The sequence below is a fragment of the Epinephelus lanceolatus genome, chromosome 8 (genome assembly GCF_041903045.1).
Source record: "Epinephelus lanceolatus isolate andai-2023 chromosome 8, ASM4190304v1, whole genome shotgun sequence".
NCBI lineage: Eukaryota > Metazoa > Chordata > Actinopteri > Perciformes > Serranidae > Epinephelus > Epinephelus lanceolatus.
The window spans coordinates 42,385,055-42,412,966 of NC_135741.1; the positions used below are offsets into that span (position 1 = coordinate 42,385,055).

The following is a 27,912-nucleotide window of genomic DNA, read 5'->3' on the forward strand; positions in this document are numbered from 1 at the left end:
CTAACTTCCAAAACTTGAATATGTTTTTCATTTTATCTGAAATATTAAAATGCCGTCTATTCCTTAATCAAGTCACTCTCAACTGAAAGTTACCAGCAAGCACAGATATATTGCACTGTCCCTATTTTGCAGTCAGCATCAGGTTAGCAGTGCTTAGTCGTTTGTGTGAGAAAAGCTAAAAATTGTGCAGAGTGAACAGAACTGCTCACCTTGTGCCTCGATATCATAAAGACCCACAGAACGCGTGTATTTGACCAGATCAGACAAAGCTCGGGATAACTTCATGGTCTTCTTCTTTCTGTGAGGTCACAAAGTTCAACAAAGGTCAAATGCTACATGGGTAATCACATACATCTAAACAGCGTAGGCAGATAACATATGACAGTTAACAATAAAATACAACACACATAACAAATTCATGTTACAGATGAACAGTAATGTCATATTTATTTTTGTTGCATGTGAATGCTGAAATGTAGCTATGAACATCTATCCATCATATTTATTTGAGCTTTGATGTTATTTATTGCACTTATTCATATACGCAAGTGCAATAATTTACATCAAAACTAATTTCAACTTACTTTCTTGTGTTAACACCATACATCATGGGGACAACAACACACTCTGTGTTTGTAAAACCGACTGTACTAAAAGGGTGTGTTTACGTATGTTTGTGTGTGTGTGTATGTGTGTGTGTGTGTGTGTGTGTGTGTGTGTGTGTACAGCATACTTGCTGTGGTGCAAGGGGGCACGGGAGGCGCTACTTGTACTCTCTTGGTCTGTATCTGTGTCTTCAAAGCTTGATGTCTTCTTCAGCTTGGTTGTCTTTTTCTACAGAACAAAGAGTTTTTAAGTAAGGTACCAAAGAATCCTTGAGAGACTTCTCTTCATGTGTAAAAGGCTTCCAATGATGATTAGTAATGGCTAAAATTTAATTTTAAAAAGTAAGTAATAAGCTATGGCAGCACCTTTTAATTATTTTCATTGTTGAGATTATTTTTCATTAATCATTTGGTCTAAGCTTTTCTTTTTTAAAATCATGATTAAATTACAGGGGCCAAAACTGTTGTCCTAAGCAAAACAAACAAAGTCTAATAAGTTTATAGTCCACAACATCCAATATAGAAAAGTATTTCACCTGTAAAAAGCCTTGAATGAACAAAACCATCTCTGTGTAGTTATAAATAAGTAAAAGAAATCTACCACATAACTATTTTGTTGTATTTTCACAGACATTCGTTGGATGCTACTTCATTCTGACTGTCAAGTGGCTGCTTCCTTGAATACTTAAGTATTAGTAGCATTCTTCCTCCACTTAATAAGTTAATGGAAATTGTGGGATTTGATCAGATTCCACTCTATTCTTCTGTGAACAAACTAAACTCAGTTTTAATGCAGTAGATCAATTTGTGGTTGGGTGATATCAACAGGAAAAGAGTAGGGATGCACAATGACATCGGCATGTCATCGGTATCACCTTATATTGGCTTTAAAAATTAACCATTAAAATCGGCCAGCATACATTTTCTTTAGTTTGCACAATGAATTAATATTACATGCACTAAAAAGTATTGTATTGAATGTCTCCGTCTGCTGGTCGTTCATCACAATAAGGGCATGCATGCATAATATGATGTTAATTCCACTACATAAGTGACTTGATGATCACTAAACTTATGTGGTGAAAAAAGTGGGTATATTAATACTGGTTATCGACCAAATAAGATCTATCTATCTGCACATCGGCAAAAAAATCCAACATTGTACATCCCTAGAACCTTCCTTCATTTCAGTGCTGTAATTAGAGGCGCTTGGTACAATATTTAGAGCATAGATATACAGTAACAGCAAACCACTATTTGCTATACAAAGATAGAGTGGAGTAATGGTGTCCTGAGCAGAGAATGAAGTCAAGCTCCCTCTGTGTGTGTTTGGATTATGGATGTACTATCAGTTAGGCATGTAACGATATATCGAATTGTCGCGATAAAATAAATTCTCGATACCGTCGTGGGAATGCCACAGTAGTTATATAGCTGCGTTCTCCTACAGAGCCAGTAATATGACTGTGCGACTACATTCCCCATAATGCTTTGCATGCAACTGCGCATGCAGGTGAGAGCAGACTCGTGCAGCTCAGCCTCTCAGCCTCCAACTCTGACCCGTGCGTGACCGGAGGAAGCAGCGAATAAAAGTAAGGAGATTGATTGTTCTTATCTGTGGATTTTCTCCGTGACCGTGCGTCATAGCAAGAAGCCACGCATATCACGTGAAACAGCGGAATCATAGCCTTAGTCCAATGTTTTCACAGCGAAAAAAAATGATAAAGTTACACTACACATTATACTAATGTATACTTTACGCTTTCCGGCGCCGCCCTTGAAAAAGTGCTATTTTGTACTTCCCAGCCTAGCAGACTGGAGTGTGCAATAGAAATCCGGTTGACGCCTCGCAGCGCAACGCTTTTTGTGTGTGTTGGAGGCGGCACTTGACTCACGTCAATGACGCCGCCGTCATATGATGCTGCCGGTGTGTTTTGGCCTTTCCAGGGAAATGGCTGGGCTTTATTTATTTTGGTTTTCTTTTACACACATCTCTACCCACCTCTCTCTCTCTCTCTCTCTGTCTCTCTGTGTATCTGTGAGTGAGGGATTGTGTGTTATTGAGTTTACATTATTTCTGATTTGTTAATTTTGTTGTTGTTGCAGGGTCTGATTGTTCTAAGTTCTGTATATTTGATGAATATTAAGACTACTCTATCCTCATAATTTGATGTCATTCAGATGACTTTCTAGTAATAGTACTACACTACTTTTGTTCAGAGTAGGTTAAAAAATACTGAATGTTTCCATTTTCATATTCTGTCACTATAGTTTTAATTGACATGACTTTGTTATGGCACTTTAATGTCTGCCTGCGTAGCAGTAATAGGGGGGAAATGAAAGCACATGTTCAACTGTGTGTTGATTTGTTTATGATACGCTTCCAAGTTAAAAATAACATGCTGTACAGTGTACATGCACTATTTTTGAATAAAATAGCTATTTTTAACAATAAATTTTCTCTTTTTTCCCCTTGTATAAATATCGTGATATATATCGTATCGTGGACTCTTTATCGTGATAGTATCATATCGTGAGTTTCTGGTATCGTTACATCCCTACTATCAATTAAATCTGGATACCAGACCTCTAGATGATACCTACATGAGGAGAATGGTTGCCTGGCCCATATGCCAAAAAACTTTTCCAGCTTCAGGTTTACCTCAGGGGTATGCAGCCTACTGAATACCCACAAGGAAAGTTTTACAAATATAAAACCTCCATGGATTTAAACTTCGTAATAGAAAAAGTCGTAATTGGCTTTGTTTGCCGTTCAAGGTGTCCTCTGGTAGCCCTGCACCAAAATGATTAACTTCTTCTCCATATTTATCACAGACTGATATTTATGGAGAAGGGAAAGATATTCGTCTGCTCCTCACCACATGACTCCAAAAGTTGAACTGAATCATTGTGCCCTGAAAAATAGGCAATGGTGAATGCGAACACACCCCAATTGCATTGCTCTGGCATTTGAGCGTGCCTGCCGCACAACTACATTAAAAACAATGAATTTGAGGGCGCAAAAAACGTGATGTGCATGGCCCCTAACACTGCTCTTTTCAAATCAAATTAATCAGAGACACCTGGTAGTGACATTCTATCAGCATTGTACATCATTTTTCCTGTCTTTGTTCTCACCACAGACAGAAGATTGGGTTGATATACAGACTGAGAGTAAAGCAAAAAGAGTTGAAATAAAAGGCCAACCTTGCGTTTTGAAAAGCTCCCCATGAAGGAACGCCCTGTGCGCTTATTGTTGCTGGGATTAGCCTCGTCTGCTGTGTCTGTCCCGTCCTCACTTTTACCCTGAAAGAAGACAGCAGCATGTTCTTGTCAGGACACGTTTTTCGCTGATAATGACAATGAAAATCACCGTGACATGTTGTGCTTGTGCCGCATTTCTACAATGAATTTGACTGAACTGTTTTTCAGGATTGCTTTGGGATGAATAAACTGGTTGCTCTAAAAAATGAATCATTTCACCCTACCTGTTTTCTTTGATCTGCAGTTAGATTAAATTAGGTGTGCAGGGCTGTCTTTGCTTCATTAATCAATACAAATAAAAAAACAAGACAACTGAGAAGAGACAAAAAAATACAGTATATATATCAAAAGACTGAGCAAAATAGATTCTATTCTGAAAGACTGTTTCAGTGTGAAAGAGATATTTCCATGCTACTAGGCTGAGTATCGAAAATGATATGAGTGGGAGAAGAGTACTTCATTAGGTGCCACATTCATTGAGGGAAAAACAACGACCACAAGCTCCACACCCTTTGTCCCAGCAGTGCCCTGCCTCACACTTACAGCAACTCACACATTCACACAGCAACTAACCCTAATCCTCACCCATGTAATGGGATGAAAAGTGTTAATTATAACTTGACTAAAATTCACAAAAATACCTGCATTTCTATCTGTATTCACACGTAACAAAATACCAAATAACATTAGAACTGATCTTTGCAACTAAATTAATCAAATTCTAAAGCAGTCTGTATATGAACTGAAACTAAAGAAAAGCACATAAAACGTGATTTGAAATAAAGGCTATGTAATTGTTTATGGTCTGGATGAAAATACTAGTTGGACCAGCCCACTGGGCCATGTTACAATGGCTCTCTTTAAATACTGCTGATTGGAAAGACGTGACCCCCCTGGTGAAAACTAAGTTGGTTTAGACTGTTCATGATAAAATGTCATGCAATTTTCCCTTCATGACAATGGTAGAGTGAGTGAATTTTTATATAACTCACCTATTTACATTTTATTAAGGCTTAAAGTTCTGCAAAAATAAGGACGTTGCTGTTTTGAGTTACAGGTGGGTGCTGTCTGTTGACGAGTCACCACCATGGCAACAATGTTGGTTAGGTAACATAACCATGGTGTAACCCATGATTCACAGGGTATAGATGTAAGGAGGCCAGCTATTAGGACATATAGGCAGGGGCCAGGGGGTCAACATTTTCCAAACTGGGCTCCTCATCCGCACCCACCATGGACAAGGGGCAAAATCACTATGCATATAAGAATGCAAATTTTATACTTCCTGTGAATATAATCCAATTGATTATACTTCTTTCTGTATTTGGTATCTAGGCCTATTCTGTGTTAAGACCTTGTTTCCTTATTTTGAAAAGCAGAGGTAGTCACATGTGTGTCTTGGGCCAAAAATACCCTCTAATAAATAATTAGAGAAAAGTTAAAGTAAACATTGACTCAAGAACTTACTGTATAATAATAAAACACAAGATTGAATCATGAGTGAAGACATTTTTCTTTTCTTTCTTAATAAAAAAATATTGGTCAAAATGTGTATATGGCTGTCAACTCTGAGTTTCCCAGTTATATTCAATTTAGGCTATTCCAAGGACCTTGGTATGCAGACATATTTAAACACACCATTTTGAAATATAATAAATATTCCTTTTTCCCTAGCCAAAATTCAGTGTAATTTTGGAGCGTTATCTGTCCACCTTTCCGGCGAGATAGCTTGACATGGTTAAATGCAACAAAATCATCACTTCCAAGGAGGCTCAGCTTCCCTGGGACCTAATGGAGCAGTAGGCGGGAGAGGATGCTTTGTGTATGAATGATGATTGGAGGAATTGCCTAAAAGGCGGAACCCCTTTGTGATTGACAGCGCTTTTGAAATACACACCGGCATTGTCGCATTAAGAGCTCAGTCCCATGCGGATATTTGCGAGTGGAGTCTTCTGACAGAGTGCCGTCCGGAGTTCCTTATTTCCACAAGCGATATAACTCATTTTCACCACAGTTCAGGTGTTTAAACCCATCTAGAAATCTTTGAGGTGTGTTTTGCTGTGGTTCTATGGCATGAGTGTGGTTGAAAAACAGCTTCAATTAAATGTTCCTTTTGTAAGTTACTGCCTCGCTACAATATGACAAATTTTAAGATGTAAACTTAAAGTGAGCTTCCCCTGTTTGAAAGACCAGCAGCTGCCACTGGTGCTTACCAAGCTAGATGCACGCATAAGCGTTATCTCCACTCAACTGTCCAAATATGGTCACTTTTGGCTCCAAAAAAGTCCACAAATCAATGGGTGATGTCACAGTGGTTCCGTCCATTGTTTTATACAGTCAATGGTAAAAACAAATGATTCATTGCAGAGTTTTTGAATGCAGGCTTTTAGGCAGGTGACAGATAAACATAGAGCATCTTTATATAAAAAATATATTTAAACACAAGTTTGGATGTTTGTTGCATCTGTTCAGAGTGAATTATCTGTTTTTATCCAAATAATGTATTCATATCCAGTTACACTTACTAATCAATTACTCATACACACCATGGCAGCAAGCCCAGGGATATGAATTGAACTCGTAGCTGTCTAGTCATAATACACTCACACACTCACTACAGGAAGAGGAGAGTGGAAATGATAAAGTTCAATGTCTGGCTCCCTTTAAAATGGATGAAGGCTGACTTTCACTTTTTTCTTCACAGCAGATCCCCAAAACAACACAGCGTTACAGTAAATATCCTGACATGATATGTTTTGAAATGAAAATGTTTAGCATGTTCATAAGCAGGTCTGGGAATACCTTGGAGCCAGCTTTGTCTGTGGGCTTCCCAGCAGGAGGGAGGGCTGCAATGGTAAAGCTGTCCGGGTCTTCTCTGTCTCTGATCTTGGACTCTTTCATCAGGTTGTCCAGCTTTTTCTTGGCCATGTTCTCAACCTGTTTCCTGTTGGCTGACGTCTAGAGGAGAACAGTTACAAAGATGGTGATGATGTAAAGATGATCATGTTGCAAGAGGTGAAAGAAAGTTTGGGCAGTTCCTAACTGGTGGGAGTTGTTAATTTTTTTTTTTTTACATTTTCCATGTTGGAAAAAGACTGAAGATATTTCACATTAGCAGGCAACTGCATTTTATAAATACAGTATATATTTACTGTCTTATAATGCTGACACAAGTTTATAAATTTGGATGATGTGAAATCATTTATGTGGAACATTATGTAAGCAGAGATGAGGGGGGCTTTAACATCAGTTCTCTGGATCTCCCGCTCCTATCTTATCCTTTCTACGGTCTTTTTTTCTTCATGCACACACAGTTCAATTGAAGTTACTTACTCATCATGTCATGCAAACATGCCAAACACTTTCTGATTTTGTTTCTTAAATGTGACGATGTGCTACTTTTCTCTGTTTTGGACTGTTGGTTGGACAAAACAATTTATTTTGAGGTGTCATCTTGGACTCGGTGACTCTGTGATTGCAATGGACATTGTTTTTACTATTTTCTGACATTTAACAGGTGTAGCGATTAACTGAAAAACAAATCGAATGATTAATCAATTATAAAACTAATTGTTAGATGAAGCTGGGCAGAATGTGTCAGTGTAATAATGGCTCAAAAAGTATTCCCAGTAAGGAGTATAGTAAATGTGCAAAACCGTCAGTCACACTGGAAATGCCTAAAGTGAAGCAGAACTTCAACAAAACCAACAGTAACATCTCAGCTATCCAACACGGTCCATCAGAGTACCTGATCCAACTTTATTTTGCAGTATCATTCAAACTCAACTGACTACTGTGCTTTAGTTAGAGGCACATTTTCCTGCATTAACTCAGTTGCTGTTCTTTACAATCATCCATTAAAGTGAATTGAGGGTTTTGTCAGAGGTCTTTCTGTAGAAGTCTGTCTTACTCTGGTCTAACCAGATAAACTAAAGAGAAAATACATAATGCAGGATCTTACCAGAGGTTAAATTTAATGGGACAGTTCACCCAACAACTGAAAACACATTTTCCCCTTACCTGTTGTTCTATTTATCTATTTAGATAGTGTTGGTGTGAGTTGCTGGGTGTTTGAGATATTGGCTGTAGAGATGTCTGCCTTTTCTCCAATATAATGGAACTAGATGGCACTCAGCTTGTGGTGCTCAAAGTGCCAAAAAAATGCATCTGAAAAACTGAATGACTGAACTATACCACAGAGTTTCCCCGCATATTCATATTTATGTGGCGGCCCGCCACGATTAAAATACCTGCCACTACAAACAGATGTTTTATTTTTGCAGCTGGGCTGTTCTTCAAGAGCACTATTGGAAAATACTGTATATACCGTTTGGTTATTTACAGCACTACAAGACGTAGCAGCAAAACGTCAGGTGCATTGAAAGTGAAACTTAACTATTCATTCTGCTGGGTCTAAAATGTTGCATTTACAGCAGCTGGTCCTGTCATCCAACAATCTGCTCTGATCTGATCAGATCAGATCTGAATGGAATAACAGATCAATTATCCAATCACAAACTGCCACTAAAGAAAAAAAGAACTCATGGAGGGCTCCGCCTGTGCTGTGTTTACGGACCTGCAAAAACCTCTTAACTTCCCCCACCACACATAAAACTCTTATTTTTATGGAAAACACTGTAAGGAAGCAGTAGATGTACACTTCCTTCTGCACAGTGGTGCAGTTGGTGGGTCAAGTTCAAATGTATTTTTTTTGGCATGTTGAGCACCACAAGCTGAGTGCCATCTAGTTCCATTAAATTGGAGAGACGGCATACTTAAGCAATATGACACGAGAGGGAGTGATGTTGTACTGTATATCGTCACAGCTGTGATTCGGTCATAGGCACGAGGCCACAGCCGACCTAAAGTGTGATATTGCTTTTATAGAACAGTTCAACAACAGCTTAAACAGCAATGCTGAGTAAGGAAATGTTAACAAAAGGTGATGAAATAAATGATTTAAGTATGTTATGTAGCTCTGCGAAGAAAAAAAAAAAAAAAGTTCCCCCAGTCTGTTGCCAGGCAACGCAGCACACACACCAGGAACTCACAAGCTACTTTGTATTTACATTGATCTGCAGCTGTGTAACTTCAACGAGCTCGGCAGATGAAACTTGGATTAATTTAAATGTAAATTTGGGGGAAATATCCATCTTCTTGGTGTAACGCTATAGTGTCAGTTTGCGTCAATGCAGCGAGTGTGACAGTTTGTATTTAAATTTATAACACCTGTGAGTGGAGTGATTTTACTGTTACATGACACATCCAGTGATGTTGTAATCTAGGCTATATCAGCACTCATGGAATGCCTCTCATCCAATCAAATTACTTGGTCGGAACTAACTGTTGTATTAATCGCTATAGCCGATATCTCCAACGCTCAGCAACTCACAGCGAAACCATCTAGACTGTAAACAGTACTGCAGGTGAGATGAAAAAAATGTATCTGATTTGGTGGTGAACTGTTCCCTTAATGAGGAGCAAAGCTGAATCAGTACATTATGTTACGCCACACAGAACCTCCCAGACCATTAAATGAATGGCTGTTTCAACAATGTAAACTATTCTAGATTGCAGTATGACAGTAAATGATATATGGTGTATTATGTATGGAGCAGAGTGTTTTATGAGTGTTTTATGTATGGAGCAGAAATCTCAGAGACAGATATCTCAAAACCTGGACAAATAAAGCCAAAACTATCTGCATGGTACATAACTCCAAAGTTAGGGGAGAAAATATGTGTTTTTTAATTTCAGTGAACTGACCACTGGCTTTATCTGAGGTCCTGCTGCAGTAGAAATCTCGGATCATTATCTCTTACCCTGGTCCGACAAGAATAAGAATAAAAACTAATCATGCAGGATCCTAGTAATGGAAGCATTTCCACATGTAAGAGCATGACAGAGAGTGATAGTTGAACATCCTTTATAAAGATGAAATGGAATAAATGGAAGATCAATGCTCAATGCCTTGCTTCTAATAATATGCAAATGCTCAGTTCAGCCACATGGTGGCAGAGTGTATCCATACACCACTTCAGTCTGTAATTAGAGCACAAGCAACAGCAAAATGCTCCATTAAGAGTGCTCAGTGCAGATTTATTAATGAAGAATGTGCCCCAGTCAGTGGTGTCCATCTGATATGACGGATATAATGCAGGGGGATTACATAGTTCTGGTAGAATAATAAATATTAGTTTTAATCTGAGCAAAGCCTCATGCTTTATTCGGATGAGACTGTGTATTATAGTTATTTTATTTGCTTTCAAATAAGAAATATGGTTGAAAGATTTTTCCACCCTGACAGAAGAACAATTCAAGCAGATATTCAAGACTTAAGATGCTTTTTCCAATGGTTTGAATAAAATTCAGACAACACCTGAAGCCTCTGGACCTGAAGATTACTGTCAGTGCACTGGTTCAATGTAGTGAACAAAAAGCGCACACATGCCACCAACATATTCATTAGGACCTGATGAAGATCTTTCATCAAAATATCTTTACTTACAATAAGTAATAAAAAAGAATGAGAACATACACACACAGCCTCTCCTAACAATGTTGGCCCTAATGTGCTAACCACTGGCCATGTACGTCCATCTTGGAATGTTCTCTCGCTTTATCAGCACCAATAACTGTAACCAAACTTAAACTGTAACTTCAGTATTTTCCAACCTTGACCCATATTTTCCACATTTTTGTATCTAAGTGACTAATGAGAAAAACAAGTCTTTTAATTGCTCCAGTGTTGAGCAAGACCGCTGCAGCCAGTAATGGCAAAACTGGCTGCCAAATCTGTGTGTGCAGTTAAGCACTGCCAACGTACGTTCACTGCAAGTGCTTGTTTTCACTACTGACAGGCTCAGATTGTCATTCTAAGTGTCTGACAACATTATGGAAAGGATCCCTACAGAGACAGACCTTTTTGTTAAAGAGTAAGATTCTTTCTGTTAAAACAAAAAAGCCCCAAAATCACCATTGCCACACACATCAGACTCCCTTTAAATAAACAGTAATTTAAGCATATATATAGCCACTATTGCTAGTGATTGTTAAAACAGTGAAAGCAAATCAAGACAGTTTTTGTGAGATTTATATAACTTTTTTGTTAAGTGTATTATGATAAAACTACTATTTGAATGGAGTCTGACGGTAGCAATGTTTGAGCTGGTTCTGGTTAAACTAGAATTACCACCTCGCCGCTGCATGCCCTGCGAGCCCATTAGGTTTTGCTTACAGTTTACATCCATGTCTGTAAAAACATACATGCATCACACACACAGGTTATCTTTGTCTCAAAGTGGAAGTTTGTGCCATTCCCTAACAGTGTTCTTGAGATATGGCATTCATAAGTATGAGACGACTGCAATGTCATGGTGATGTTGACCCATGACCTATGACCACTGAAATCTAATCAATTCATCGTTAATTCCAAGTGGATATTTTCGCCAAATTTGGAGAAATTCCCTCAAGGCATTGAGATATAGCATTCACGAGAATGGGACGAATGACAGACAACGTATAAACATAATGCCTCTGGCTACAGCTATCGTCAGTGCAGAGGCCTCACAAAAGGCTCAAAAATTTAACAAAGAAGTCTATGTCTATAAGATCATTTCCATAATGTTGTCAGACACTTGTAATAACAATCTGAGCCCGTCAGTGGCAAAAACAACCACTTTTAGTGGATATACAGTACAGTGAAGGTGCTCATTTGCTGGCAGGAATTCCCCTGCAGTCTGTTTTGCTGCTGATGGCTGTAGTGCTGTCGCTGAGTACTGAACACATTTAAAAAATTGCTCCCATTGGTTACTGTGGCAGCGGGGTGTGGTTGAGTTGTCTCAGCCGGCGATCAGACAGCTGGACAGAATCAGGCAATCACAGTCAAACCATAAAAGCATGCTGGTAACCTGGTTCTCTTGCAGTAGGCTGGGTCCGGGAAGAGAGCGGATGGTAGGGCCACGAGAGAGAGAGAGAGAGAGAGAGAGAGAGAGAGAGAGAGAGAGAGAGAGAGAGAGAGAGAGAGCTGGAACCGGCTCGTGTGTATATGTGTGCGTTGTGTACAAGCCACAATAAAGATTGTTAAGCGTTACGCCGACTACCTTCCATCTGTACCCGTGCATGTGAGTGTGTGACCTCACAGTTACTTAGACACAAAAACATTGGAAAATATAGTCCAGGTTGAAAAATACCAAACTTACCCTTTAACTCAAACTTCTACCAGCCACACAGCTGCCACGGCTGCTTTTCCGGAAATTTGATGATATTGAAAACAAAATAAGTTATTCATCTTCGTCATCCGTCAGTTAATTCTACAGAGCCTGTGTTGTAAAATTCAAATTTTCATAGTTTATGTGACTATTTCACTTAAAACATTGTCCACCATGTAGCTGCCTACCAAGGTTTCAAAGAGTGAATTCTGGGACCAACAGAACTCTGTATTGTTCACTTACTGCATATGACTGACATTGTTCCCACTAGTTTTGAGACCTGCAAGACACTTATGCATGTGTATGTTTGATTCCAGATAAATAATCTTTACACCACACATTTGATGGAGCATCTTAAAGATGCAATACTGCAAACTTTATTTGGGCCTACACATTAAACTTTCACAGACAGGATGAGAATGTATGTCAAATAAGTGGGTGAGATTTCTGAGGTGGCTGAGAATGAGCTTTGTATACAGTACCTTCCACTTTGAAAGAAGCAAGCAACAGTTGAAGAGAAGAAGAAGAAGAAGAAGAAGAAGAAGAAGAAAGGGACAAACAGGAAGAGAGAAGAGCAGGAATGAGAACAAATAGCCAGAAGAACGAGGAACAGATAAGGAGCAAAGAGAAGACAGGAGAGGAGAATGCCCACATAATCACCAGGGCTTAGATTAAACAAATCATCAACAGTACGAAATGCACACAAAATTCACATTTCATCCACTGGACAAAAGGACACAAAATCTGCCTGGAACTCCGGAAGACACGAGAGAAATGTGGTGATGTGGAGACAAGAAATAAAGAAGGTACTCACGTCTCCGTTCATCAGTTTGCAGTCGTCCTCCATCTCATCAGCGCTGTCCTCATCCGACACATCTCCTTCTTCTGCGTTCTCATCAATGTTGGGAGGTAGTTTCTTCCCCTGGTGGAGGATTGGACGAGTCAGTTGAGCTTCACATTATAATAACAAACAGCTGCAACATTTTAATTCATCCATTTCTGGGACATAAAAAATTAGGTTACATGGGCCAATCCTGGTGTCAGCGGGGCTTCTGATACTGAAAATGTACTGCAATCACAACATCCACACTTCAAGTCCAGTCAGGGACCATCCTCAGTCATCTTTCTACTGCACTCTATGTATTCAAAATGTACTCCAAGAAAATGAGGTTAGATTTGAAGTTTGCCTACAAAGGAACAATGGTCATGAACAGACAAAAGCCTGACACTTAACAGAACAAATCTGAAGAAGGCAGACAATAACAACTTCCTTGTGCTTTTCAGGCCCACAGAGTATCAAAATGTGCATCACTTGTTGACACTGGGGCTGGATGACATCACACAAATGTCTATCACCATATTCTTTTTAATAGACATACATCATAACATAAAAAGGTCAATATTTCTGTTGAGCCTGAAAAAACACTAAATTACCCAGTTGAGGATGCACAATATAAAAAGTAATCAGGCATTGTGTGAGTTGGAAATGGATAATCTATTTTAAAAATATATAAAAATATTCAATCTTGTTAAATCTGTACTAATTTTGCTAAAATCTGAAATAATTACAGCCAATGTGATTATATGACCTTACTTTAACTTGCATGCTTTCATAACTTTGTCCTCCCTGCACGTCCCAGGGGATGGGTCTATTTTCTGGTGTCTGCCGCAGTGGGCGTAGGTTCTGCCTGGTTTGTTGGATGGCGATGTTTCAGGTGACTTAGTTTGGGGTTATTTCCTGTCTCATCTTTTTTATGGTGGTTTTCATGGCGAGACTATGTAACTCTTGAAAGGAGATTAAACACATTCTTCCCCTTTACGTTGACTTAGTAAGCAATAAAAGGCACTGCTAAATTTGATACACTATGTTCACATTACAGAGCTTAAAGCTCATTTACAATTTTTTTCTCCAGATTGATCTCTCTGTCTAGTGCTTTCACATTCATGTTTGAAATGACCTATTTTTGACATCAGTGTGAACGGATCTCTGACCTCAGATGCCTCAAATAAAGAATAAACAATAAATAAACACACACACACCCGTGCGTTGGAGCAGCAACAAAAAATGTCAAATATGGGAGACAAGCACGTGGGGAAAAATTAATACACAGCAGTGCAAGCTTCCTCTCCCAAATGATTTTCTTAAGAGGTCGGATGATAATTCGTCATACAGTATGTTGAGAATGAGGGTGAGAAGACGGAAGAATGCAAAACCCATAGCTTTAAATTAATTAGCAGCTATTGCTGGTAGTTCTGCGGACAGAGAGCTGGAGGTGCGGCCAGGGAAGGAGTCAGGAATGATGGAGACAAAATGTGAAGGGTTTCACAGAGGAACATTTCCTCAAAAACTTATGACATTTGTGGCTACATTCCAGTATATCTGTTGATAACAATGCTGTCAAAGTAGAACTCAAAACATAGGTAAGCTGTCACTGTCAGAAAGCAGGCTTTAATGGCTGGCGACCGGAGCAGCCCACTGCAGCAGTAATACACCTGTGGCAGCCTTCTGTAATTTCAACCACGGATGTAGTGAAGTTTGACTTCCCTAGTATAAAAATACCCAGATCTTCCAATATTATTGGGCCCACAGAGCAAGCACACCAGAGATTTTGCCGGCCAAGGTGCCAAGCTCTTCTATACTTTTGAAATATTATCACACCAAATTAAGTCTCAATAGTGAAATGAGTAATTTCGCGGAAGTTGTGACGATTAAAAAAATGTATCCACTGATTTACAAAGTCTTTTTGAGCCCAATGGCATCACATGATGACCATGGAAGTTATTATTCCACAGTCTGGCCATGATGTCAAATTGGCTTCAAAGCCTGGTGCTGTTGATGGGGCCTTGGTTTCAACAGACTGCTGCCACACTGTGTGATGATTGATGTAGAAAAACCAAGGGTGTATGGGAAAAACACACATGAATTCTGATATGACTGTTCTCACAGTGGTCACACGGCCATTGATCAGGTATGTATTGGATTTAGTACCAAATATAAAATTGGTCCAGATCTGATTGGAAAACATTGGATTCCTGTGTCTACAGTACTCTAGTAAAAAATATGATTTGTGTCCCATGACAGCAAACAAACAATCAGAAAAAGAAAGAAAAAAAGATCTGGACCACATAGTCACAGAGATTCTGCAGCTATAGCAACTTGGTCAGCTATGACCAGAACCTTAGGGTGACTAATGTCAGCTACTGCTATAAAACATTAACTAGATATTTCTATGTAACCAATATTACAGAGTCAGTTTGCTGTCACCTGTACCACATTTAAACGTTCATAATTACCCTTCACTGCACGGCTGCTTGGTTGTTTTGTATGCTGTGATGGAGGGAGCACCTGTCTTGCCTATCTGGCTTTAGATAGTGAACATCAGCTTATGGTGTGTGTAGCCACAGACCCCACTCTGCCTATTTTGATGTGTGAGCTGTGTTTTCCTAAAGGGCTGCCACATGACTGGTTAGACATTGCTTTGTTTCTGTGATGTGACATTGTCAAAACATTGTCAAGCAATGTATCCTGTTAACAGCATATCAAAGTGTCTGATTTATATATCAAGGAAATGTTTTTAACCCAATCACTGTTAAGAGCTGTTGAAGCCTAGAATCCCTTTCTTTTTATGGTTCTCTTTGACATTATCTTTGGCTACCAAGGCCTCCTAAAGAGCAGAGTGCTAAAGCCCTGCAGAGGATTTAGAATGTAATAAAGCCACATGTGAACCATGTCCTTTTACAGGACCTGTTGCACTCTCTATTATTGTCATTTACAGGCCTCACGGGGTAAGAGCATAGACTATATAAATAGTGTCCCATGGTAAGTGGTGGCCTGCAGCAACACTGTATGGCTGACGCTGTCTAACCCCGGTACCCACAGTGAGGATGTATAGGCTGAGTGCTGCAGGTCAGTGGGACAGCTGTATATCAGCGTTCCTCACAGTGCTAACATATTGGTGCCACCACTGACACTTTGCTTAGTGTGCACTGGGGTGACCCCGGATAGTCGGATATTCCACAATCAATGCAAAGTCTGATTCAACTGCCAGTCTCACAGTGGAATCGTCCCCGTTGCAGGATAATGTGGTGACAAAAAAGGTTCATTCCATTCAGGCTATACCAGGGTGCTGAGTGTCTGATTTTTCATAAAATTGCTTAGTTTTCCCCAGTAAATCATGATATATTACTTATATTGGTATTTATTAATTAGAGCACTTAGGTGGCACTTGCAGAGTGCTAAATATTTTCTGAACTTGACAGAGAGGTTGTATGTCAAAATCAGCAGGGGGAGGTGCAAGAATCTCAACTCAACTCAATTTTATTTATATAGCACCTTTCATACAAACATGCAGCCCAATTAAGACTCTATTATTACTCCAAATTAAAAGCTAGATTAAAAACTCAGAACTTTAATTTACTTTCCAAAATTCAGAGACAGCTTGCAATTCTGATAAACAGAGGCAGTGAATTCCACAGTTTAGGCACATAAAAACAGAAAGCGTTCTCACTAGTACTTATGTGGGACAGGAGAAACACTAAGAAGTAAAGCGGTGGAGGACCTTTGTGTTCTGATTAAAACATAAAATGACAGAAAATCTCTGATGTATGGAGCGGCAAGGTTATTTAAAGCTTTTTAAACAAGTAAAAATCAGCTGTTTGCAGCTTACATCTCTCTCTCTTTCTATCTCTAAGAGAAAGTCAAAAGTTCACAACCACTGACAGCATGTAGGAACAGAACAAAGTACTGTTTTCTCTCTGTCTGTGTGTTTGTCTGTATATTGATCTTCTCTGCTCCCTTTCAGTGCTGTGGACAGAGCCGCTGCCGCCCCTACACACAAACATCTACAGACGCACCCCTGACACACAACAAACAGCGCTGAATGGAACACATCTTATTATAAAATTTGTTCTTATTGCCAAGTCGAAAAACACAAATTGTTCCATTGGGTGTTTGAGCTCTTTTGTCTGGCGTGGAAATGTGGAAATGAAAACTAATGTCACATATGAGAATATGGATAAATTAGGGCTAGGCAATATGGACAAAAATTCACATCATGGTATTTTAAGGCTGAATGGCATTGCGCTATTTATATTTGGTAGTTTCTACAAAATGAGCTACATGTTCAGTTGCAAGTCAAAGCCACATTTGAAATGTCACAAGCACTTAATAATAAAAACAGACTGTCATCAAAATAAAAAAAGACAGGGATTTTATTCCCCTGTTTGAAAATATACAGCTGCACAACATGTGAATGAAAAATGATGTAAAATAAATATCAGCACTGTATGTTAACGTTTTAGCACATAGCACTGGAGCTACAGAGGTTGAAGCTTTGCAACACAGGACACAAAACTATAACATGAATATAAAAGGATCAATTTGGCCAGTATACACTGTGCAACATTGGGCTGTCCCAAACGAAAGATGACCATCATCAAAGAAATGTTACTATATCTTTAGTTGTGGCTCTAAAACTGTGGTCCTACGTTGCACAGCGAGAGAGGTTCAAGGACAGCCATTGTCACGGTTTCGCGATCAAAGACAGCCTGGGATAAAATTCTGACAGTGTCGGAAATTTGGGATGACCATCTCACTGTGTGCCTGCTGTTGGGACCTACGTCTACTGACCAACCAATAGAAATGCAGAATGAAATGAAGCACTGACACTAAACCCAAACAACTACTGAGAAAAATGGCGATGCGCTGTGATCAATCTCACACATAATCCAGCAAACAAACAGTCACCTGACACAATCAGGCAGCTCTGTCTCCCACACACGCAGCGCAGCACTGGATTGCATGTGTGCTACTGCGCTAATTTCATTCATCCAGCAGGGTGATTTACTGTAGCACATGCAACCGATGTCACACTGTTGATTAATTAACAGAGAGATTAAACAGAGTAGCAGCACTGTGTCTCTCGTAGTGTTGCTGGAGAATTTGTGAGTGAGTGAGTGAGTGAAAATAAAACCATATATCGTAGATGGTTATTATATCGCCCAGCCCTAGGATCAATGAGCAAAAACAACTAAAAAAATAAAACACACTTCCACTATCAGTTGATGATAGGTGAGACAAATCAGACTGGACTATGTAACTTACAGGTAGTAGTGCTGGTGTAACAGCTGGCAGAGCAGTCCTTACTGTGCCGAGTATTGGCAGGGTGCCCTCTCTTTAGTGAAAGCATCTGGCATCAATAAAACCTCATTAACCTCAACACAGTTCCCTTCCCCTGCTAACAGAGGCCCGCTGCTGCTCATCAATGTTGGTTAAAGCTGTGAGTCAAACTAACTGTGCTTTAATGGTTTACATTACAAACATTTGGTGGGAAATGAAGGGAAACTTGACAATATGTTATGTATGACCACTACAACTACACTGAGACCAAGTGATTTCATATTAGTAGTGGTGGAATCCCAATCATGTTGAAAATATTAAACTAGATCAAAAAACTGAAGAATCACGTGCATCCTGGCGGCCTAATGAATAGAATAGAATAGAATAGAATAGAATAGAATAGAATATCTTGTCATTGTAACAGGTACAACGAAATTTCAGTGCAGTCCTTGACAGTGCAAAATGAGCTAATAAATAAATAGAAATTGTCCCGGATTATATTCCAATCAGGGTGCTTTGTTGCACACCACCACTTTTTTTGAATAGGGAAACACAACCCAGAGCAACCTGAGCACCTGCCACAGCTCACAAAGCCTGATGTAAATGTGCTGTATCAACTGAGGATGACATGAGCGCAGCAAAATTTTTATCACCTCAGAGCTCCTCTGAGCTGTGAAGTGAAGCCCTCAATCAAGTCTGCCCCTAACCTGCTGCAATCATCATTATCTGTGGTTAGCTGGACTCAGGATATTGTTTTTCTATCATAACACAGACCAGTAAGCCAGCCTGCAGTTACTAAACACAGTCCATAAACATCTTAAGCTTTATATCCCTTCCTACAAGTCAAGTTTTTGTTTTTTTCATTCTCTTCTCCCAAACATGTCATATTCAAACCCTCTCTAACCACATCAATTCAATCAGCCCACTATCTTCTGTCTTTGAAGTCTGCTCTGTGAGGTTCAAACTCCAGATAATAAAATGGTGAGCTGAAATAATCACTTGAGGACAGACTCCCCTCACCAAGGAGAGTAAGTCACTTTTTAACATTTAAACATTCAAACTGGGCTCTGACTTTACCTTGACGAGGATCTTGCCTTTGAGCATTTCTGGTGACGGCAGCAGACCTGACTCATCGGCTTTGATGTTGGACAGGTCCAGTTTGTCCCCCAGGATCTCAATCAGGTACTGGGCCATTTTCTTTTGCTGAGGAACACTGCAGTGGTTCTCTAGGGAGAGGATGACTGGGTATCTGGGGGATGATCACACAACAGATTGGAGTTACAGGGCTGAAAGGTCAGCGAGGACAAGAGCACAGCTTCAGACTAACTTTTCCACTGATAGCTCAGTTGGCTGTACCAGTACATGATTTGGTTGCACACTTTTTTTTTAAATTTTGTTTAAACCATGTCAGATGTTGCAGTGCAATAGCAATGCACTACAATATGCGTCTGAAGAGATTTCAGATGAGAAATAGGAAACATAATAACAGAATCTCGGTTTATACTTGATCATTGCTGCCTAGTTTGACCATCTGATCAGAGGTTATTCTATGTTTGAGAGAAAAATAGGGTAGGCACTTTCTCTGTCAGTTCTCTTCTATACTCTTTGTGTCCATCTGTGGTGGTGGGTATACAAAAATGGGCAAGTGCAATCTGTAGTTCGAGCAACAGCCCTAGAGCCAGTGAAATTCTACCCGATTACGCTTATAATTGAGATGAGCAGGGAAATCTGGGAGTTGGTAAGAATGAGGGAAGCTTACCACAGTTCATTTACACATACCGCCCACATTGTTATAATACAACGCTGGTTTAAAATCAGCCTTTAAAATCTGCCTTTAATCACACACACAAAAATGCCCTCGGTGTGTAACAGCCACAAGTCAGATAGAGGCTTCTTGTCCCAGTTTTGTCCCTGTCAGCCCTCTGCAGAGCCTGCTTTTATACATCGCCCTGGAAAATCTGATCGCTCTTTGATGTTGAATGCAGCCTTTCACCCTGTTCCATTTTAATGAATTATCCGTGGAATATAGTGTCCACAATTATGTTTTCAAAAACACACAGCGAGGGTGAACATGCACACAAAGCGAGTGTTTCTCCCTCATTTTACTTGAGGAGACAGGATCTAAAAATAGAGATTTCCTCTGCATCCTCCAGACTCTGTGCATGTCGATGAGATTATCACCTTGTGATGCAGATTCTGTGAGGAGGAGCAGGAGGAGAAAGGGGTCTGTGTGTATGCTTTTCTTTTTTTCTTGGTGTTATGTTTGTATCTGCACAGGTGTGAGGAGGATTTTATTGTGGTTTATGAGGATGTACTGTGTATGGTCTGGGCTGATGGGTGACAAATAAATCTAAAAACATAGACAGTAGATAAGTCAACAAACATATGGAGTGTAGCTTTCATACAGGACATGAGAGCTCACTGACTGGTTTTAAGAACCCAGTTTATCATCTATGAGAGATGTTGGAGTGATGTGTTACACCCCAGTCATACATATCGACTTAAAAATGGGACACTTATAGGCTGCTATTTACCCTCAATGGGACATGGCATTGCAGCCCGGTGCTGCCTACTGAAAAACAGCTCAAGTTTATGCAAATGACATCTGATGCAATGCAAGGGACCACCATGTGAGAGCCAATCATTTTCATTTTAGTGCCTGCCGAAACGTTAGCACAGAGTTGTTAACTGTCAGCTCCACAAGAGGCGTGGGGGGGTCTCTTCCAGCGCAAGACTGCAGTGCCGATCAGTTTTGCCAACCTGGGCGTCATTGCTGTTTTAAGACAGCTTCGACAACGCAGACATGTAAAAACTAGAATTACCACCCCACAGTTGTATGCCTCTGTGCACCAGTCAAGTTTCTCTTACACAGTCGCACAGACAACCTGAAAATTGCATGCCTCTGGCCACGGCTATAGCTGGCATGGAGGCTTAAGAAAATTAACTGTAAATTAATGAGACAGACAGTCTATTAAATATTATAAGCTTATTATATGACCAAATGCACAACCATGTAGCTTTCACTGTGAGTGCCAATAAATTCTCAGTCTTCATACAAACGCACTACATTCAGATACACTGTTAGATAAATCCTGTCACTGCTTATATGTGTTTATTCTGGATAAACATTTACTCATCACCTCACAGGCCATCACCAAGCAGTGACTTAACACCAACATATACCAACCTATTAGGGAAAGCTTTCACAACTGCGTGATGCAATGCATGCTGTGATGTGTACTGACACCATGCATATCCTTATACCGCTGGGGTTATTTTCATTCCTATTAACGCCTTACACACACATGCTTTATGGCTTGTCGGTTGCCATCGATGGAAAGACGATAAAACATAAAGTGATCTATTAGAGTGTTCTGGCTGACTGACTAAATGTGTGAGCCTGTGAAAAAAATAACTGGAAGGGTGAGAAAATATTAACAGTGAGAGAGAGTGTGTGTGTGTGTGTGTGTGTGTGTGTGTGTGTGTGTGCGTGTGTGTGTGTGTGTGTATGAACGTACTCATTCTTGACGAAGGCGTACTTGTTGATGGTCTCGATGACATCTTTGAAGAGGATTTTGGAGGTCAGGGTGTAGCCATGGTGGACGATGGGCTCACCGTCCTGACCATCCCAACAGTCCACTGTGGACAGGACAGAAAAAGAAGAGACTGTCATTAGGAAGCTTACTAAAAATTCAAACCACTATGGGTTTCAGTTTAAAGAGTCATTGTTATAACTATAACTAATCCCATGTTTAGACCCAAATCAACAAAGAATGTATGCAAAACAAGTATTCGCTGTGTTTGTATATCTACAGCCTGATATATCTTCTTCCTCTGTGCCATAGAGCTACATTGTTATCTAATGCACATCAGTGAACCACTGGGTCACATGTTCCTTCATTACCATAAACACACATGCTGTAGTTTACTATGACTCCATCCCACTACTCCCTTGAGCACCAAATGTGGATTCAACCAAAACTGAAAATAGTCCCCCAACAAATGCAACATTTCCTCCTGTATGGGTAACGTTTGTTAAAAAACTACAGGGACCAGTTTATGTTCAAAACAGTCAAGCCCAAACAAAGCACCACCAACCAACCGGAGCAAATGTTCTCATTTTACAGCTAAACAGTAACTAAAATATGTTTCTGAATGCATCTGAGGTGACAATAAGCAATGCAGTAACAAAATCTTGATTCATAATTGATGAGCACTGCCTAGATTGACAGTTTGACAGCAGTTCACTAGAAGTGAGTAACATGACTGACAGCTGATGCCTCGGCTCTGATTGTTTGTTTTTGTTTAGACACAGTGGATTCTAGCAACGCCATCAGAAGCAATAAGAGGAGAAGGAAACACTTTTTTTTTTTTTTTTTTAGAGATTATCTCTCATACTATCATGTGGATGTGGTGTTGTTTTCCTTTGGCACAGTAGAATCTCCATGGTTCAGGTACAGTATGATACTTAGACCTGTTTTTTGACAGTTATGAGCTGGCTTAGCTTGGCTTGATTTGGGCCATCAGCCCATTGCGGCAAGGATTTGCATTTCCATTACAACAGGGCTACCTGCTTCAAGGTGTGTCTAAAACTGAGGATGGCTGGTCTTGAGTGATGACGCAGCAGGCTGATCCACGGCTTAAGTCTCCTGTTATTTTTGCTGCATGTGTTTTTCCACAGCAGGGCAGGTAAAAGAAGTTTACCTGTTGGAGGTGAGCTGTTTGCAGAGCAGTAAGAGCCAGTTGTCTGCAGCTCTTCAACATCTCACTATGGCTGTTTCTGCTTTCACTTTCCTCCCACTTGGCTATATTGAAGAAAAGTCGCTAACAAAGTCCTGCTAATTCAGTGAAAAACACTTGGATAGATTTATCACGATAAAAGTCCCCAGTTAATTTGTTATGTATAAGCTTTTATTGTGAAGCACCAAAATAAGGAAATGTTGAGTTTTCGAGCAGCAACTTCACACAACTTCTAATCCATCTGACAGCTAACAGGAAACAGTAAAATAAAGCAGATTTCTTAAGTAAAAACTGGATGTTGGAGAGAAATTAAACTCCAAACAACAGAGATTCAGTTAGAAGCTACAAAGTACTGAGAGCCGAACACACAGAGACTTAAAAAACACCTTTCTCTCTGCTCTCCTGTAGTCTCACAACACACACGCTTGTTTTGGGGGGAGTAGGGGGTCATCAGGGGTTGGTGGCGGTCTGCAACACATCACTGCTACGCGCTTGAGGGCAGACGGCCCAGCTTTTGGACCTACTCCGGAGAAGGTCCATCTCAGTCTAAGCTGACAATGGAAACACAAATCGGTGCAGCATGACTTTGCTTGGCACGGCCAAAAGTAACAATGTAAAAAGGCTATGAGTGAAACAGGAACAGTAATTTTTTTTTTTTTTTTTTTTTTTCAAATTAAGACATCTTCATGCACTACCAAAACAACTACCTATTATAAAAAGATTTGATAGGGGATTTGAAAGAATTTGGCTTCAATAAGAGGATTCAGAACGAGATTTAATAAAATGCTCCTGAACTCCGTCTCTAATGCAGAGGCAAAGTTGATTATTTGCCTTATCAGGTAAAATTTCTTGCCCAACACTTAATCCTTATTAACAGTGAGCTACGTGCATATGAATGAATACTGCAGCTTTAATCCAAAAATAGAGTTACCAACCCGCGGTTATATGCCTTCGCCCACCAGTCAGCTTTCTCTTACAGTTTACATCCATGTCTGTGAAAACATGGATGCATCACATGCATCCCCCCCGCCAGCACAGAAGATCTATACAGTCAGCAAAGTTTCAAGGAGGGCACCAAAAGTTAGAGTCATCAATTCAGTATCTGACCAAATGTCTCCCCTTCTGTTCCTAAGATATGACGTTGAATAATGGCCAGAATAGTGTTTTATGCAGAACATTATGATGTCACAGTGAAGTTGACCTTTGACCTTTTGAAAATAAAATGTCATCACTTCATAATTATTTCCAATTAGACAAATAGACTTTTTTTTAAAGGTTTTCTCATAATTTGTGTATGAATTCTTGATTTATAGAAAAAGTTAGTTTTGTGAGGTCACAGTGACCTTTGACCTTCGACCACCAAATTCTAATAACTTTATTGCTGAGTCCAAGTGGACATTTGTGGCAGTTCTGAAGAAATTTCCTCAAGATGTAAGGCCACAGTGAGTGACCTTGACATTTGGAAATTCCTTCAAGGCCTTTTTATATAATTTTTTAAAAACTACAGTATAATGATGGACTCTGATGGTTGGTTTTGATTGACCACCTGAGTGTAAACATTCATTTTTAATATTATCTTACATATGACGCAATGTCATCAGTCTTTTGTAAAACAGAAATAATATAATAATGTTATAATAAAATATTAAAACAATTATGTTAAAACCCACAAAATGTTATTTTTTGCTTTGATTGTATTTGCGTGAAATCTTTAATATCTCCAGTAAAATTAACAACAAACATATTTCTGATATAAACCCTAAATTAGTGGTTGAAAGTAATTGACTGCATCTACTCAACTACTGTATTTAAATACAGTTCATAGGTACCTTTGTACTTAAATTGAGTATTACCTTCAACCAACAAATTCTTATCAGTTTATTCTTCAGTCCAAGTGGCCATTTGTGCCAAATTTGAAGAAATTCTCTTAAGGTGTTGGTGAGATATCGCGTTCACAAGAATGAGACTGATGCATGGTCACATTGACCTTTGACCACCAATATCTAATCAGTTCAAGGTTGAGTTCAAGTGGATGTTTGTGCTGCATCTCCAGAAATTCCCTGAAGGTGCTCTTGAGATATTGCATTCACAAGAATGGGACCGAAGGGCAGATGACCTGAAAATTCTGGCCATGGCTATTGCTGGCACTAGGGCATACAAACTGACATTTGTTTTCTCCTTGTTAAACTGTGCTTGCACAGTTAGTGTATATATATATATATATATATATATATATATATATATATATATATATATATATATATATATATATATATATATATATATATACATATATATATATATATATATGTCTACATCAGTATAAATTTTACATGTCCACACTGACCTTCTACACAGCGACAGCCGGCCTGCAGCACCCAGGCATACATGTCCACCCTGGACTGTGACATGAGCTGGTCACCCATCAGGTAGGTGTTGTGTGAGGAGGCGATGAAGTAGCTGCACAGCGACTGGTTCATGTCCTGGTTCACGTTGTAGTGTTCTGGGTTGAAGATGTCCCCAGCTGGGCTGCGCATGTAATTTGTAATACCTACAAGAAACATTCATTATTACAACTTTTCTTTTTGATTTTATTCTTAAATCCATTCTGAAAGAGCTTGCATGTTTAGAATACGTTCCAGTGGCAATGGGGTTTACCACTGCTTTGACTCTTCAAGTATCCTGTCCTCAGATTTCCTCTTGTAGAAGCTCACATATATTTCCACTTTTTTTTAACGTCATTAAGTTACTCCCTAAAAAACACCTTTTATGTTTTTCAAGGTATATGTTATTCTCTTTTTTGACATACTATGTCCATGTCATTTCTCAAAACATTTTAATTTAGTTGGATGAAAATGATGGATTTGTGTCAAATAAAAATACTGCCAATACTCTGCATAGCAGCTTTATTTCAGTCAGTCAGAAAGAGGATTCACACTGTGAATGTGGATCCATTTGGTTGAACACATACTGAATCTTTCGTTGTACTTAACATACAAACAAAAGACTCTGGACTTTTCAATGGACTACATATTAAAGTTGGTACTCTTTTAAGTGACACTTAAAAACTAGAATTAGCATACCACAGCTGTATGCATCCAGTCAAGTTTCTCTTACAGTCCATACACAGTTATCATGTACAACAGTTATCCATGTCTGTGACAATATGGATGCTTCCGGCGCCCAGTAGCTTGGTGGTTAGGCAATGTCCTTGCCGCCGCGGCTGTGGGTTTGATTCCAGCTTGCAGACCTTTGCTGCATGTAATGCCTTCTCCCTCAATCTCCCTTTTAAGCTTCAGTCTATCCTGTCAAATGAAGACAAAAGCCTCAAAAATAGTCATAAAAAAAAAAAAAAGAAACCGAGGACCCAAGGACTTCTGACCTTGCTGGAAAACATTTTCACCAAAAACCCACTGTGTGTCAGAACTAAAAGAGAATTCTTTGAATAGCAGTAAACATTAACAGAGTTCTTAATATGCAGACAGCCAATACAGAAATCCACAAGAAAAGAACAGCAGTCAGTTTAGCTCTGGTCACAAAACATCATGATGTGAAAAATAATTGAAATTAAAGTGAACTTACCATCAATTCCCAAAACTCCTTGCTTCTGGTTCTCAGAGCACGGCTCAAATTTATTGATAATCTCCAGGCAGTGGTCCTTGGTCACCTTGGTCATCTATAAATTAAGTAAATGCATGTCAAACAACATTACTACATATATTCTAAAAACAACAAAACATGTATTGCTGGTAAAGAAAATCCCCTTCAGGTTGACGCTATGAGGAAAAGTAAAGGATAATAATCCCGTTATGAGAGCTCCCTGTGTGTCATTTTTCTCTTCATCCTGGTTACAGAATCAAACTGTTTGGTAGCTGCTCTTTTAAGCTGCCTGATCAGTCAATCGGATCCCATCTTTGTTAATCATTTAGAGGGGGCGGGGCTCAGCTGGGACACTCTCATACTGTGTCAGTGTGTTTGTGACACTTTAAACAATGTCAAATAACTCAGCTTTTGCTTTAGCCTGGTGAGACTTGCTTTCAGGGTTGTTTCCATTTTAGACAATGTTTTTTTCCAACCCACTTCTACAGTGCTAAGCAGGGTGAGTGTCTAAAAGTGTGTTAAATGGAGTACACTACCCATCCCACCATAATCTGGATGAGAGAATGTGTGGAGAGTAAATCCAGACACTCAGCAGATGTTAGCCCACATCCATTGTTACTTAGGATTGGCACCAAAAAGCTTACTGAGCAGCAGAGAGCTAGAAGGCTGCTGCCAGCTCTCTACACACTGGCACACTTAAACACACACACACACACACACACAGAGCTTTTCTGCATTTCAACAAATGAATGAATGAATTATTTTTATTTCAGTTACATACATCTGGAGAAACAAAGATTATATATATATATATATATATATATATATATTTATTTGATTTTTATAACACATGTACAGTACAACATGTTACTGAAATATATATATATATATATGTATATGTGTATACATACATACATACATACATACATATATATATATATACATACATACATACATATATATTTCAGTAACATGTTGTACTGTACATGTGTTATAAAAATCAAATAAATCGATAGTCAATAAAAAATAAAATTACAAATGAACTTGGAACATACTTTAGTTTGGACTGTGTGGGAACAGATACTGGCTATTGTTTGCCATTAACACTTTTCAGTCAGTTATCAATTCCAGAAAAATACAGTTTGACACTCAGAAAACTCTAACGGACACTTAAATCCAAAACCTGGACTGTCTCATATCCTCTTATTTCTTATTTGAGGCAAAAAGAAACAGGTATCTACAAAGTATGTAGTTAATGATACCAGCAGAGACAACTCTGCTGCATCTTGACATCATTTCAAACAAATCCCTTCACAAAACTGCTTCTACCACTCCCCAATAACAGGAGAAGGGATGCCATGTCATTCTCAGCACC

The 27,912-nt window shown here is 39.2% G+C and overlaps 1 protein-coding gene across 1 annotated transcript in view; it reads right to left on the bottom strand.

The window, feature by feature from the left end:
- plch2a (phospholipase C, eta 2a) overlaps positions 1–27,912 on the bottom strand; it is a 390,371-nt gene that overhangs the window by 31,348 nt on the left and 331,111 nt on the right. Inside the window, exons 7-15 of the mRNA XM_078170322.1 lie at positions 26,520–26,613; positions 25,285–25,488; positions 21,716–21,836; positions 19,275–19,446; positions 12,894–13,001; positions 6,672–6,827; positions 3,813–3,911; positions 734–834; positions 210–298 (exon numbers count right to left, since the gene is read on the bottom strand). Coding sequence (XP_078026448.1) covers positions 210–298; positions 734–834; positions 3,813–3,911; positions 6,672–6,827; positions 12,894–13,001; positions 19,275–19,446; positions 21,716–21,836; positions 25,285–25,488; positions 26,520–26,613 — 1,144 coding nt within the window. The remainder of the gene's footprint in view (positions 1–209; positions 299–733; positions 835–3,812; positions 3,912–6,671; positions 6,828–12,893; positions 13,002–19,274; positions 19,447–21,715; positions 21,837–25,284; positions 25,489–26,519; positions 26,614–27,912) is intronic.